General features: G+C 39.0%; 1 protein-coding gene across 3 annotated transcripts in view; it reads right to left on the bottom strand.

Annotated features, from left to right (window-relative positions):
- TNS2 (tensin 2) overlaps positions 1 to 17,242 on the bottom strand; it is a 1,145,004-nt gene that overhangs the window by 986,777 nt on the left and 140,985 nt on the right. For 2 of the 3 annotated variants that reach the window (XM_044083850.1, XM_044083851.1), the window contains exon 1: positions 13,431 to 14,007. The exons of the other annotated variant lie outside the window; for it this stretch is intronic. In XM_044083850.1, the coding sequence (XP_043939785.1) occupies positions 13,431 to 13,520 (90 nt within the window). In that variant the 5' untranslated portion in view covers positions 13,521 to 14,007. Of the gene's footprint in view, positions 1 to 13,430; positions 14,008 to 17,242 lie in introns of those variants that run through there. 3 annotated transcript variants of the gene reach the window in all.

Below are 17,242 nucleotides of genomic sequence, written 5' to 3'. Positions count from 1 at the left end.
AGCATTTTCTCCCCGGGCCTCCGCTGAAAACAGGATCTGTGGAACCTAGTCGGACTTTCCCAGTCAACAAATGTTAAATAAAAAATAAATAAATAAAATAAAAACTGACAAATTAATGCATCTGTATACTCACAATCTGGCTGGATAAGTGGAGCCCTGTTAATTCTTCCACATGGTACAAAAAAAAGTTCAGGAATTGCAAAGTACACAGTTAGTTGCAATCAATATGGTGGCCATTTTGGAATGTAGTTCTCATCTGATACTTGAAGACTACAAATATCATCCTATTACCTGCTACCACACACAGACATACATATACACACACACACACACGTATGCACACACCATTGTGTAATGTAAGTTTCAAGACCTAAAGCACTCAGTTTGTGAGCAGCTGAAGTACCTAAATGTTATGTACAGCATATTACATAAAGCAGAGACTTCTTTATTAAAGCAAACTATTCATACCTACTAATACACAAGATGTAGGCAGGGTAGAATCAGCAAGACACTGAGGTTAGGATAAACAAAGGGACCAACTAGCTAAGGCCAAGTACTGAACAATTCAATTGCTACTACTACCATTTAATACAACATGAACAACTTTAGAAGTTTAGTAATCTAGATTCAAGAGCTAATGAGAACTGCAAGTGAACATTTAGTACAGGTATAATAAAGTGATATGATGCCAAGACAGTATAACAGTAAAAATGCACATTCAGAAAATTACTTCATGGTTTGGCTTCAATAGTGCCTACTTCTAAAATTAGCTCTGCAAGCAGGGTAGATTTTTGTGGCCGTTTGTGACCCTGGGTTACTGCGCACGTCTCGAGATAGCTACAGAGTAAACAGTTTACAGCTGATGTTTGCATCAGGGGATGGTATAAGAAAAAAGTATACATTTTCTTTTGAACTGAGCGATTGTTGAAAAACAATACAGACTGAGGTTGAGACGAAAGACTGAGGAATTTACATATATGAAGATTTTATGTGGTTTGTTTTCGGATTGTTTGATGCTGCCATTGCGAAGGAAGGAGCAGCATAAGGGCAAGGTAAGAAGAAGAGAACAGCATGTAACAAGAGCTAGGAGTTGCATCGATTTATAACTGGTTTGTGATGCATTAATGTTAGAGTCTGGGGAAATTACAGTCCTGCTATGTGGAGATCTTTGCAATTTTAACATAGGTCCAAGGATTTTGGTTTGAAGAAATGCTACATTTATATGTATACATCTATGGTAATAATATGAATGGGCATAAATATAGTCCTCAACTTTTCATCTCCAAAATGTGGAACGCATGGGCAAAATGTAAAACACATACCAACAGCTTAACAACTTTAACTTTGGAAGCTCATACGATGGTTTTGATGTGTTACTTCTTCATAAAAAGTTCTTTGATGAATTAATATGATACACTGTTAATTACCATGGATATATATATATATATATATATATATATATATATATATACTTAATATGTGACAGACCCACTTAGCGTGGAAATGCTGCGAGCATGGACTTTTTAAGACTCAGAATGAGGGACTACTATCATAATGAGATACTTGAGAGATATGGCCGTTGATGTCTAGCAAGTTTTAATGGAATTATAACAGACTGGAAGCAGATCTGTGCAGGGATAAGAAAGTCTCAGGTTAGTGCTATAAGGGTTGCTAGAGGTATCAGCGATGTTACATGCATGTTTATAAGGCTGAAAACAGACTGTTTAGGTGTCAACAGTAATGTATAATTAATTAAGTACACATACATCAGAGGGAAGAGTTTAGTTAGTATAAATATTCAAGCAGTATGGGTGGGCAGGGGATGGGAGGACAGCAGGGCATGTCACCAATTAAATGGAGAAGCAGCCAGTCACTGTGTGCATAGACAACACAGTGTTACATGGCAACAGTACTATGTGAGAAGTACTGGTGACCATTCAAGAAAAAAAGTGTAAGCAAACCAAGCCACCATTACTGTTAGAGCAGTGCGCTGGATGACTAAAGAGTGAGACAGGCCAGTTAAACAAAGCTGTGTACCCTGCACTCCAGGCTAAGCATGATCACAAAAAGAATGAATAGGCATTGGTGCCACGTGCATTGTTAGTCTGGACAGATGAAAGCACCTGAAGTGCTCACAAAGGGAAACCTCTGGCAAAAACTAAAGGCAAATAATATAGCTGCTGCACTGCTAAAACAGCACAGCTACTCTGTGTTAGCCAACTACTGGTAGAAACTGCAGCACCAAGCCTACCGCACCGTAAAAGAAATGGAGAGACAAATGTGAGAAGACAGGAGTTAAGGGAGAAGAAAAGAATGAGGGAATGATCCGATAATGTCTAGTACAGCAAGCAATATGGAAGAAAAAAACACTTACAGAAAGCTTTTATACAGCAAGCAATGGAGGAGAAAATTAGTAGTGGCAAAAAAATATTATTAGTGCAGGACAGGAAGAGTGGAGCAGAAGATGAGGTGGAAATGGTGACAAAGCATTGGAGAAAATTGTCACAACTCAGCAGAAAAAAGGGAAAAGGGACAGAACATAAAACAAGCTGTGTGCATAATGTCAGGTACCACACCGTAATGTTTGATAACAAGAGTACAAAACTGCACCCTTATCACAGGGACACAGTTGTACAATCATTACTTAAAGTGCTGCTATGGGACAAAACCCTCCCAACCTCCAAATCAGCAGCGCAAAAAGATGAACAGCAGACCTCCTCCAGAGTGTGGCAGTCATACTAAAAAACAATACTGTACTTTGTTTTTATTTAATCACAGCTGGTAAAAGCACACCCCAGCTTTGGTTCGACACTTAAGAGCAGCTTTATTATTAAGCTTGTGAATATTACAAGCTTTGTGAAAAGGATGAATCAAAGAAGTCAGAACTACAAGGATGAATCAAAGAAGTCAGAACTACAAGGCCCATTTAACTGCACATCAGTCAATCTTTGATTCTGAGTTGCCTCATAGCTAGTAAATTATATACACATCACATAACAGCAACAATATGGGGGGGAACTCATGACAAATCCTACCTGCCACAGTGCAGGGCTACAGTAAGTGACCCAGATTGCTCTACACAGTTTGCCACCTAGCTCACACTTAAGAAATGCTTATACACCTCTTATTCCATAAAGTACTGTTGTACAGTGCCAATGCTTGTACACCCCTTATTCCATGGAGTATTGTTGTACAGTGCCAGTGCTTGTACACCCCCTATTTCATGGAGTATTGTTTTACAGTGCCAGTGCTTGTACACCCCTTATTCTATGCAGTACTGTTGTGCAGTGCCAATGCTTGTACACCCCTTATTGCATGCAGTACTGTTTTACAGTGCCAGTGCTTGTACACCCCTTATTCCATGCAGTACTGTTGTGCAGTGCCAGTGCTTGTACACCCCTTATTCCATACAGTACTGTTGTGCAGTGCCAATGCTTGTACACCCCTTATTCCATGGAGTATTGTTGTACAGTGCCAGTGCTTGTACACCCCTTATTCCATGGAGTACTGCTGTACAGTGCCAATGCTTCTACACCCCTTATTCCATGGAGTACTGTTATACAGTGCAAATGCCTGTATACCCATTTTTCCATGAAGTAACATTGCACAGTGCAATACTCAATACCCCAGAAAAAGCACCAAATTATGCCAAGTGTACATTAGTACTCCAGATTTGATTTTAAGATATAGTAACTGCGGTAGTGGCACTGCGGTAGCGTTGTCGCCTCACAGTAAGACGTTGTCCTGTTCGAATCTCAGCTAGAGCGTCTTCTGTGTGGAGGCATGCATAAATGGGCATACCTTCGTTGAAGGTTGTGCGTCAGGGCCGGCAACTCGGCACGTAAAAATCTACTGCCAATCATTAGCGGACCGGAGTTCCGCTGTGGCTACCCCTAACCAGGAAAAGCAGAAAGACACAACAACTTCACTATGCAGCTGATCTGCATTTTACTGCCACATGTGTGCATAAAACCTTGTGTATTACTGTGCAGTCTGACAGCATGTAGCTCTGCCTGCGGTTTAGCTGCACAAGGTATGGGGGAAGAGCAAGGATAGTAATCTGTTCCTTTTTATGGAGGACAATCCCTATTTCAGCAGTATGCATCATGTGAAAAAAAAATGACAAATGTCCTGAGATTGTAAGACAAAAAGTCCTGTAATAATCACATAAAACAATTATTCAGTGTCTGAACGACATTGTTTAATAATGATGTTTCTTGTTTAAAAACAATAAAATAATCACTTATAACACAGGCAATCATACATTTACATAAATGAAAACAAACCACACAAACACAATCCTAGTTGCAAGCATTTTACATCACAAACCATACTGATACACTCCTATTATTTACAAACATTATATATCACTTAAAATTTACCCAATCATTTTCAGTCAAACATTACATAGCTCATAAGTCCTGCTTCCTTTTAAACCTCATTCCTCCCCTGTATGCATTGTTCCCACAATTCCCATTTTTCCTATGTAGGTTGCTCCTACCCTTTTCTAAAGATCTAAATTCCAGTAGCTTTATCTGTTACTATACTCACTATTTCTACTGTAGTTGGTTTATATTTGGATTTCCATTTTCTAGTAATTGCTTTTTTTAGCAGCCACTATAATTGGACACAGCAAGGCCTTACCATGTCTCGGCAATTCTGATTCTGTATCATAGCTCACAAAAATCATCTCTCTTGTCACATCTATCTGTCCACCCAGCATCTCCGACATTGCATCCTGCAGGGAATCCTTAAATTCCACCAAATCACCACACTCCCACAAAATATGTTCCCAATTACCTCTTTCTTCCCAGTCACACCTTCAACATTTGCTGTCTACCTGAGGAAAAAGTTTCTGGAGTCTACTGGGGGTATAAAACTATTTATGTAAACATTTCCAAGCAAAAATCCTAAATCTTCTAGATTTTGTTGCATATCTGGGAGACACACATATATCCTCTCATTGTTTCTTTGTGAATTGCTTATCCAATCTCTCTTTCCAATCCTTTCTAACCTCCTCTCATTGACTGTTATAGTATTCCTGCAATATTTTATACACTGCACCAATTATTCCTTTTTAATGGTACCTTCTGATCTAGATTCTAATAAAAACTCTACCAGCATTGTGAAAGAAATAATTCAAATTCTACTTGAGTTTTTGAGAATTTATTTTGGCAGGAAAGTAAAGTCCAGGCTTTCACACTGATTGTGGGTATGGTTCCCAAGGGGAAAGCAGGTTCCAAGGAAACATTTGCAGCACAACTGACCCTCTAAGGATCTCAAAATGATTTGATTTGATTTATGAAATATTTTTTTTCTTCAATACTATACTACACATAAACATATAAACAGACAAAAATGAGATTTTGCTTACTACCGCAGGCCACAATTGAGGAACAATTGCCTTAGTTGTGGTAAACAAGGAAGGAATGTCATTTGTTGTTGTTAAGACAGTCCCTCATGATACAACACATTTCTATGCATATTCTTTTTGTAAGCCACCTACAAAGGGGCTGAGGGGTCTATATTATTTCATCGAATGGCCACTCCGTCAAACATTTCATTAAAAATGCCATTCATCGAACCCACACACCCCCCTCTAATTATATATACCAACTTCAAGATCACACTACAGTGGGAAAAAGGCAAATTTCCTGATCCCATTAACTGACCCAGGAAACTATTGACTCACAGGCCTAAACAGCCTCATCTCCAAGGCCATGGAAGGAATCATCATGGACCTTATCAATAAGGACACAGGCGACCTTCAAACTCTTGACCAGTCCCAGTTTGGTTTTGTCAAGGGTAGATCTTGCTTATTAAACCTGATGGACTTCTTTGAGAATGTTAATGTTAAAGCCCTGGATGAGGGCAAAGCAGTACATACCACCTCTATCCTGATTGATCCAAGGCTTTTCACACAATACTCCATTCAGAGATCATTGAGAAACACTCCCATCTGGGGATTAAGCCATACATCACTAGATGGGTAGCAAACTGGCTCACCAACAGAATGCACAGTGTCACAGTTAAGGAGTCCACCTCAACCAGTAGGCCAGTTACCAGTAGGGTACCACAAGGGCCTGTGCTAGGCCCTCTACAATTTGGAATCTATTTCTCTGTGGACCAGGCAAAAGCAGATGGCCTGTGGATTACCAACTGGGTGCCATCATTAAGTCCCCCAACAAAGGTAAATAATATTACAGAATGGGCTGAAACAGACAAATGACTGGTGCCAAAGTCATAGACTAAAACTAACTGGAAAAACATGCCTCATTATCCCCTTTGGCAAAGAAGTAGCCCATGCTAATTATGATATAGATGGCACCCTTCTAAGCTCAAAACCCAATGGTGTCATCGTGTGTCCATAGTGTTAAGGATCGCCATCTACATTGTGCATCTCATAAATAAGGGTATCGCATCCAAGACTAATAAATGTTATAGCTCCTCTGAACTCGATCCTTATCAGGCCACTTAATGTACAGTGCTCCCTTCTGTATGTATCTCACTGGACATCTGCAGCAGCTGGGGAGACTACAGAGGTTTCTACCCAAGAAAATCCAGGGCCTCCAAAATGTGACTTACATGAAAAGACTGAAAGCCTTTTCACTGTACTCTGCATCATACAGGCTGCTGACAGGTGACCTGTACCTGGCCTACAGAGTAGTTTCTGACTCTGCCCTAATGGAAATGCTGCAGATCTGTAAATCAAATGGGACAAGAGTCACTCATTCCAGAGATCTCAAACTAGCCTGCAACATTAACAAAACACGTTGGAGAGATGGATACATCTCCCAGAGATTGCCAATCCTCTGAAACAAGTTCCCACTTCATGTGAAGCTGAGCTCCTCAATGGCCCTATTTAAGTGCAACCTTGATAACTGGATGGCTGACTGTAAATTCACCCAGGGGTGGCACCTACATCACTCATGGACAGGGATAGTCAGTGCTGATGACAGAATCACTCTGCTAACAACGATCATCTAACTAGGATCAATTAGGGTACATGTGTTTTTTGCATGGCTAGGCTTGTAAAAGTTTTAGGGCCATTAGCCTAGTAACCTCTTATGACCCTACCATAATGCAAACTTTGTCAGAATGGTTTGAAGAACAGCATTTCCGATGAAATGGCATTTGACAGTGATGCCATTCGATTAAATAATAGGGACCTGGGGCTGAGACACTAAATACATTTGTGCCAAAAGATTCCATTTGGTAAATTTTTTTAATAAAATATACTCTATTCCTTGAATGGGTTGAAAGACAAAAAATTAGTCTTCCACTTTTTATCATAGATCTTTTTCCAGATAACATTATAAAGCACTGTAATTGTATTTCTTGTTTCCACCAATTTCTCTTGTCCAGTAAAGTCAGCAAAATGAGCTCTGCTATACCATCTTGCATGACCACAATGCCCTATGAAGGACAAGTGATACAAGAGACAAATATACAAATGGTACCATGAGAATGATAGCAGTAAAATATGTGCTAGGAGTCTTCAGTTAGGAAATGGCACCTGTAACATTTGACTCATATTTGGGGACTGTCTCACCAACATACTATGGGTGAGTGATTAACACCATCAGAGACATTTTCATATGGTGAGGTGGTGGCCCTGTGTTATACACAACTAAAATCTGTCTAAAGTTTTCCTCCCACGTTGCCCAAATACACTGTCATGGATATGGAGAAAGATCACTGATGATCTCTGTACCTTTGGGGATTACTCATTTTTTTGTGGATAGACTGAGCTTGTTTTATTTTAAAAACAGCTTAATGATTGCCTGACGTTTTTCCTGCACATGCAAGTGTATCTGAGAACACAAACAGAAATGCAAACTCATGTCAGTGAGTAAAGAAATGATGGTTAAGGATGTTCCAAGGCAGAGATAATAAAAAAGAACCAGCATCTTATGTCATACAATAGTACTGGTGTTGACGCTTTCCTAGAATGCAATGCAATGCAATGTGGGGGCCTCTGGTTTTCTTCTGCATCCCAAAACTATGCTAACAGGCGACAGTGATTCTATAATTTCTCGATGTGTGTGAGTGAGTGTATGTGAGCGTGCACGCAAGAAAGTCCTACAGTGGACTGTCCCATCCAGGATTGTTTCTGTATATTATGTCTACTGCTTGTAATGACAGGTTCATTTCCCCCTCAAATATGAAGAGGATAAAGAGTACTATAAAAAGAATGACCATCTCACTGACCTTATATTTACATAGGACAGATCAGCACAAGGGGCTTATGTTTATCTGGCCTAACAGCTGTTCATGTATCCCAACTGACATTGTCTAAGCTAAGCTGTTTCATCTGTATGTGAAAACTTTATCAAGTAGCATGGGACTTTGATGCTTAAAAGCTGTTTTATTGTCCAAGTGTTGGCTTTTATGCTGCAAAGGAAAATTATGAAGGAATTGCTCTAATAAGAATATGTAAACTAGGCCATCATGGTCTCTGGTGCTGGTAACTACCACTGCCCGGTAAATGCGACCAGCTAATAAGCGCTACTGCTTTCCTTTCTGTGAAACTGACAATGGGTCATTTAAATAAGTATCTGACATAAAAGGTTATAGAGTTCACAATTATCTGACTGGATCATTTTTGTTATCTGAACAGCAGATGGAAAAATAAATGATGCAATGAGAGTATAGGTATTTGATACTGTTTTCGCAGCCTACCTGAACAATAGCCAAAGTACATAAGAAGTTCAGTGTCTAAAGGATTCATAATTCACAAGTTTTATTAGTTAGTTTTTCCGAGCATGTCATATTACAGTCTAGTCTCAAAGAAAACTACAGATCGGATTTTATAACAGCATTCGTGTACAACAGCAGTTGATTTCATTTTCAGTTTTAAAGGTGACAAAAACTCTGAAACCACCCTCAAGATCTACAACAGACAAAAAAATGGCTTCTTGTGAGACAAGCCATATACCACAAAACCACGTTAAATTCTACTCTTTGTTGGCATTGTTTTTCAATGAAAAGAGAGAGAGGGAAAAAATGTAGTGAGGCTGTGGTGACCTTATTGGAAAAAATGATAAATTAAGAACTGGGATGCAATTTAGTGGCGAAAGGTGGTAAAAGAACCAGAGTATTGAGAACAAATAACTACAGAGGGAAAGGTAATAGAATGGGAAGTGGCCAAAAAGGCATTTGAACTGCAGACTGCCTTCCATACCAGGGACTGAAATCACTGTATAGGTAAAGAGAAAGGGTTATGGTAATTTTAAGTGAAAGACCTGCTCTGGTAGACTTTTTAGTTGACTCTAGGAAAAAGAAGCTGCTGTTAAAAATGGATATATTATAGGATATATAAAACACTGCAAGAGAACTACAAGAATCGATCGCAGGAGGTTAGAAAAGATTGAGAAACTGGAACAGCATTTTATTGGGAACAATGGAAGGACATATGTATGGCTCTCAAGTATGCAACAAAGTCCAGAAGCTTCAGGAATTTTGCTTGGAGGTGTTTGCACAGGTATTTTTATACCTCAAGCAGAGTCGAAAGAATTTTTCCTCAAGTAGATGGCAAATGCTGGAGTTGTGATAGAGAAGAAAGAGTTAACAGGGAACATACGTTTTTAGGAGTGCAGAGACTTTACAGATTTTAAAAATTCCCACACAGTACTCGCTCAGAAATATTGGGTGAGCAAATGCATGTAAATGAAGGAAATTATTCTTTTGAGCTGGGATACAGGATCTGAATTGCCTAGTCACAGTAAGGCCTTGTTCAGTTTAATTCTGGTGGTTGCCAACAAAAAGCAAATCCTAGAAAATGGAAATCAAAGTCTAAAACAGCTGTATATTGAAGTACTGAATATTGTGACACAGACAAGAGAACTTTAAGTGGGATCTTTAGAACAGGAAAATAGCAAATTATGTAGACAAACAAATTGTGGGAAGAATACATGCAGAATAATGTTCTGCAGAATAACATTCTGGAGAAGGAGAGAGATTTAAGGGAAGCCAGGAAATGAACAATTTATGTAATGATGGACTGATGATAGTTATAAAAAAAGAGCATGTGCGATGTATAATGTGTGTAACTGGAAACATGCTAATATGTCTTGTTTTCTTTTATATTAATGCATGTTTGTCTATGTTTTAAGTGATAACTTAAGAAAGATGATCAAAAAAGAAGTAGAGTTGGCAGCAGGATTCCAGTAACAAAACAAAACATTAACTGCACGTCATCCATGTTCCTAGGCAGAATACAGGGAAAGGCTACTAAAAGGAAAAGGATGAAGGCAATCCTGATAAGAGAAACACTGAAATATAGCCTCTGAAGGCAGAGATGAACAACACTGTCTACTGATACAGGGAGAGCGGTCTGCAGCCCGAGTGTGAGAATGACCGTCTTTCAAAGCTCAGCTCCAAGTCATCACCATTCCATTGCCCAGCTCAACAAAAGTTAACCTTCTTCCTTGAAAACTGTAATTCTCCTGGGCTGAGAATGGCAGACTGAATCCCAGCATTAGCCATTCTGGCTGTTTCTGTTCTTACTGAATAATTCCCCGAAGATGGGTAAGTATTACACTCTAATGTTGCTTAGTGCATCTAGCAAACATAAGGAGGCTTCCTTCCAGAAAGCAAGGTGACCTGGTGGTTAACAAACACAAACAAAAAAATGAAAACGATTTATCCATTTATGCTGCGACTTAACCAACAAGGCAGAAACAGCCTCACAGATCTTGGCCAGCAGATATAAACCAAGCATGTACTATTATTTCTACCATGAAGAATTCCCACAACAATGGGGAACATATGACAATGGGAAACTCACAGAACTGTAAAGCCCCTTGGATTACAGTGCACACCACTTAACTATGCTGGGTGGGTGGATGGCCAGCGCAGAAAAACAAATCTTAGAGGAGCTCCTCTGAACAGCTCCTTTAATCGGAGAAAGAAAACAGAAGGCTACAGTTTCTCAGTCAAAGAAGGATTCTGCAGTTGTCACTCCTTAACTCCTTGCTTCCTTGCAACCTAGCTAGGATGCCCATGCTGAAGATGTGGACTTTGGCACTATAAGGAAAAGCTGAAGCAGCCAATACAACCAGCAAGTGAGTAATCCTTTTTTCCCCTCTAAGGCACAATGATATCGAAGTCTGTTTTCACTTTGACAGAACAAAACATTATCTTCTTTTGACTGGATATACATATCATGCACTATACAGATGTACTCTTTACATGAGAGCACAGTACATACAGAACACATCAAGGAATAACCACTACTATTTGATAAGGAGTACTAATGCCACTGTTGGACATTATCCAAGGCTAGCTGGCTCCCCTACAGAAGGTACAGTCAATGTTCCTCTTGGCTTTCTACTTTTCAAATGAGTGTAAAATGATACCCCATCTTCTCTTGCAATAAAACTCATTGCAGCAACTCCAGCGTACATCCTTAGGAACCAGTCTACAAGAGGTCCAGTACTCCAAACCCCTACTACAAAACTACATTCTTCAGAAAACACCTTCTCTGGACTTGCTCCAAAGTTATAGCAGTCTCTCTTTCACCAACTCACAGACAATACAGACTACTGCAAGTTCTGGCCTGACTTCAAGCAATTTGTAAAAAAACAGTAGAGGTGCAAATATCAGTTTATAGGCCACACAGACAGTGTACATTTCAAGAACACACAAGATATGATCAGTGAGACCTGAATATAATTTTTTTTAGTGCATGAAATCTTGTATAAGCCATGTACTATCAGTTACACAAGAAAAAAAAAAGAACAATCGTGTCTTGTGCTAAAGAACGTAACAATTTTACCTTTTTTTCCAAAACTGAAATGTTCCAAAACTGAAATGTAAACACGACACTATGCATTACAATATAGTCAGCATATCAACTCTACTTCCTTTTAATAAATTTATGCAAATGTATTTATTTCTATGTAGATTGTGTTATCTCTGACTTTTTAGCTGTAACATTGCCTCTTACCATCTTGCAATACCCTAGATGGAATTGGTGTGCATCAGCTTCCATTTTATAGTTACTACCTCAATTTCTCACTGTATCAGTGTATGCTTGTTGTACATCAGCTATGTCTTAACTAATCATTAGACCAAACCTGGACACAACTTAAGGGAAAACCTTACATTAGTAATACTGTGATGAGACAGTTGTACCTCCTGATTCTATACATAAACTCCATAGTTCAAACAACCACTTAAGGATCTTGCTTGGTCAGCGAACATCACCAGAGCTATGGACCTCTGTGAATAAGCAAAGCTATGGCCATGACCAATGAGACAGTTTCAGCTGGCAGCATGTATGTGGTGGGGAGAGTGGGACAGACATATCACGGGCTGAATTAACCAAAAGACCAACTCCATAGATCTTACAGAGGAAATGACCTACAAACCAACAGAGGCAATCTGTAAACCAACATGGGTCAAACATGTTTAACAATTTTCAGATACAGTACATAATAAATCAGTATGCAACATGATTCAAACGGCTGTGAGAGTGTGGCTTTGGGCAACTCAGAAGACTCAGGACATGGAAAACAAGATGTAATCACAGACAAATAGAATGAATTCTGATTTTGTAAACATCAACACTATTATATACTGACAAGAAATAAAAAATGTTTTCATTGTAAAAAACTTTCTTAAAAGTTCACATGTGGCAGCTAAATCAGTGATGCTTATCAATTAAAAACTGTTCTTATGAATTACAGGGCAAAAAAGTTAGCGTGTCATTTTTTTTTTTTTTTTTTAATTGCAGCGATTTTCATCCTTTTTTTAAATTGCAGCTATTTTCATCCTAAACTGGATTTACTCTGAGTAATCTAGACATATAATGTATTTCAGTAGTATTTTAGACATGCGTCACAGCTCTGCAGCTGAATGGAACCTAGCACAGTTTTTTAAACACCATCTCAGAGTCTAGTTACAGTTGCATCTAGTTACAGCTGAACCTATGCCCTCCTGAACATTAAGCCAGTATGCTAACAACTAGATAACACAAACTCCTGGCTATCATACTGCTGCAAAAAATGTATTTGTTTTAGGGAAAAAGAGAGTTTAAGAAAGCCATTAATGCAATAACATCACAGCCTGTACACACGGATTCACTTACAAGATATGAACAGCTATTTTGCTATAGTTCATACTGCTCATTAACCCCATGAACTAAGCCAAGAAGTGTTTGCAATATCACATTCTCTATCTAAATAATATGTATAAAAAAAAAGTCCACATAAGTACAGCTCTGACTTGTAAACCATGTGGCACTTTCACAATCTTCCTCTCTGTTTAGAAAAATTAACTTAATCTTCGAATACTGCAGAGTTCAGTCAGTTACAACTATCACTGGCTGAGACTTGCAATGCCTTTCCAGCCCATTCTAGTGGAGTTTTACTAATGTCAGCATTACGCTGCAACTTACAGAACAGAAACACAGACTATTCACTCACCTTACTACTGCCAAAAAGTGGTAAAGATCGTGTTTTGTTTTTTCTTTCTTTCGCCTTGTCTTGCTCATCTGCATGTCCTCTAGGCTTCATTTCCTGCAGTTTACTCAATCCAGGCTGGTAGCAGTTCCAAAGACACTCCAGTGTACCAAGTCCAAAGTTTCACTCTTGTTTAAACTACAGCCACAGGCAAGCGACTGTCAGGCTCACAGCAAAGCAGTGCAAGTAAGGCAGGCTGATCGGCAGGGTCAGGAGTAGAGGGGCAGCACAGGAATGGGACATGGAAACAGGAACAATGCCAGAATCACTACAGTGTGAAGATTAGGAAGGGGTAGGGAAGAGCGTCAGCTTCCTGATATACAAAACCTGCTTTTCCTGGCAATAAATAACCTTCACCTTCCTTTGGTCTGCTTAGGAAACAGTCTCCATATCTATCATACAACTCAGAGGTCTGTGACAGTTCATCCAGAATGCATGGAAAATCATCAGCTGTGTGAAGAATGAGTTTCATTTTTGTATTTTAAACATTTAAAAATATATCAAGAATATTCCAGATGGTTGGAAATGTTTGCTTTTCATAATAATGAAGCATATATGAGATCACACACAAAGTTTAGTATCAGTTAAAAAAACTGCCAACATTTTGCAGTGTGCTACTTAAGAGGTAAAAGGAAAAAAAAAAAAACTTTTATGGCTTTTTTAATGTTTCCACATTTTGCAGATGCTGCTGTATATTAGCAGCTTAATTTTCAAAGGGAAAGAACATATAGGAATCCATTTCCAAGTCTGATTTACAGCGCTTGTATAACAGAAACAGTATGCAAACATGCCAAAACACACAATTCCATACAGGCACTCACCTTCAAAACAAGAGAAGGATGCACACGGACACCTGACTATGACAAAATAAAAATCAAGACTAAACTTAAGAAGTACAAAGAAAGAACAACTATATCTGCATGCCTTACCGCATAGTTGCTTTCATGCCACCACCAAGCTTTTGTTCCAAGATGACAGTAAGGAACTTCAGTCAGATAATGCTGCAGAGTTTGGCACAGGCCGAACTTGACTGGCCCAGCTAGCCTATAAGCTCTGAGAGTAAAGACAAGTTGAAAACGAATCCGAACCTAGCAACCAAACGCTTTAGAATATCTCCATTGATGCTGCCTTTGTTTGGACATATGGACAAGCTGGTCTTTCTCCATTCAAGTTTCAAGTCACAACTTAGAATTCACCCCACACTTATCACAAACGTACCTTTATGAAAGACACCAGTTCATAAAGGTTCTTGTGTGGTAAGTGTGGGGTGAAGGACACCAGTTCACCCCCCCCCACCTACCCCACAAGAACTGATCCTTTATGAAAGACACGAGTGCTGCCAGAAGTCAAAGTGTAGAACAATGCGTTTTTGGATCAATGCCAAATGTAATGTTAGTAGTAAAAGTCTCCAGCCCTACTCATTACTTGTTTACAAAATGAAATATTTATTCTTAAAGGGATGTTAGAGTGGGCCAGTTAGTAATGATAGTGCAGTGCCTGAGTCCTCATATAAGACACAAAAGTACAACCACATAAAATGCAGACTGAAGTCCCCAACAACTTCAGGAATTGCTCTAAAACTTTTAAATGCCCCAAAAACTCACTTCTATTTAGACTCCACACCACCCTTCATGGAAGAATTTGATAACATTTGACTAGGTATTAGCAGAATCACATTAGGTGTTGTCTGTCCCATTCATGTCAATGGGGCTTTAATGAAACCTGGCAACTACTATTTTAAAAATGGCCATATACTGAGTAAAGCAACAGCTTGACATGATTCATTTTAAGAGGCTTGTGTACAAACTGGAACAAGAGGGCTGATGCTGAATTATAAGATGAAGCTCCTCTAACATGAATGGAACCCAGACCCATGTAATTATTTTAGTACCACAGATAAACATCTTCATGTTCTTCTATAAGTGTGGGACACAAGGAAATTTCAAAGCTTGACTTTAATACGTAGCAAGAAAATGCTGAGGCTACTACTGACATCTGTATGTTAGCAATGATATTACAGTGCATCTGCATCTGAGGGGGATAGTTATCTACCACATGGATAGGTACTTGCCTTCAAAATTGTGTGGAAATAATCTGCCTTGCTCTTCATAGGTTATACATTTCTTTTCCTGTCAAAGGGCAATTTAAGAATAAGTATACATGTTGACAGGGGTCTCCATTTTTATCCAGTTAAAAGACTTACCAAAAAAAGGCACATTGTCCTTTTCCTGAGACATTAAATAGAGACCTCATCTGCCATTCCCCAAGCTGTCATGCATCAACCCTCAGAACGAATTAAACAAAAATGGAACATTTCTGACCTGACAGTCCTAACATGAGTTACAGGCCAGGTATCTTCTCCACATACTTGAATATGAGGAGTACAAAAAAGTCTGCTCCCAATGAAATGAAAGTGCACTGTCAACATTCAGAAATAAAATGTCGAAGTGAGGGCCCCCAGACATCTTGTTCCCAGGGTGGCTGCCCCCTTTACTCCATTCTACATACTCTCTTATAGTTCATGTGGATGTACAACATCCCAAGGCACTTGTCAAAAAGGGAGGCTTTTTGTTTATATACATAATTCCCTTTTTCCCAATGCATAACACAAAATGCAACACAATCATTTTCAAGTACAGAATATTAAGTAAATCCTCATACATATTCATTTAAAAATAAAACATTAGGAGGAAGTTCCCTGGTCCGTGGCCAGATTTTGCATACTCAGAATAAATGCCACCTTAAGTCTCTCCTGAAAAAGAGGCTGCTGGCCTAGTGGGATTAACTTAGTCAAAAAAATTGTAAATAAAATTTATGAGAGTACATTCCATCAAACTGCCTACTGACAAGGCTGCACTCAAGCAGCTAGTTGCACCCCAGATAAATATGCCGGTAATCACAGTCAGCCATTAAAAAAAATTGTGCCCAGGGATCAAGTACCATTTCAAAGGTGACAGCAGAACAATACTACAGCAAGTCATAGGGAAACATCAATAAAAACATTATGATGAAGACAGAAGTAAACTCTGCAGTTATTAATGTTTCTGCCTAGCAATACAGCTTAAGTGTATTCAATGAGTGTCTCCAACTCCCCAAGGGTACCCAGCCCTCAAGGAACAAATTCCTTTTCTTGATGCAACACTGGTGACATGAGTTTGTGTAACTCTCGGGATGTTACAAGTTTGGTTGGGGAAGGAAATGGATCAAGTAACTGTGCAACAGTTGTACACCTACTCGGGCAGTGGCCAACCACAGGCAAATGAAGTGCAGGCAGTACATCATGCCGGATGTAAGAAAGTACTGTATGTGCATGATTACCAAGGCTAGGAGGGCACCAACAATGATAACAAGATCTGAAGCAACACATTAAAATCTCTTTCCAACACCAAGATGGCCTAGAAGGCTCCTGAAACCTTGTTCTCACTTTCCAAATTCCAAGCGGGGGGGTCAGTAATCTAATACCTACTATGAGTATGGTTTTATTGCTACTGGCTTAATTGGTTATATGTTAATATTCATGAGTTTACTGTGTTTATTTTATACATTGCCACTTGACATTTGATCCATTCTGAAGAAGTTCCGATACTGAATAAAGGAAAGAAAGCTTAAAGTATCACTGTGGGCCACAATTTGTTATTTCTTTATTCATGTTCAGCTTATTGTAGCATCAGAACTTTGTTATGCATTTACGAAATAAAAAAACAAACGAAAAAAACAAGAATGAAAAAAACACAGCTCAGCAGTTCAGGACCCGTAATTAGCAGCTACTTAATCAA

This window comes from Protopterus annectens, chromosome 9.part0 (genome assembly GCF_019279795.1).
Source record: "Protopterus annectens isolate FY-2018-M chromosome 9.part0, PAN1.0, whole genome shotgun sequence".
Classification (NCBI taxonomy): domain Eukaryota; kingdom Metazoa; phylum Chordata; order Ceratodontiformes; family Protopteridae; genus Protopterus; species Protopterus annectens.
This window is presented reverse-complemented; position numbering and strand designations above follow the sequence as displayed.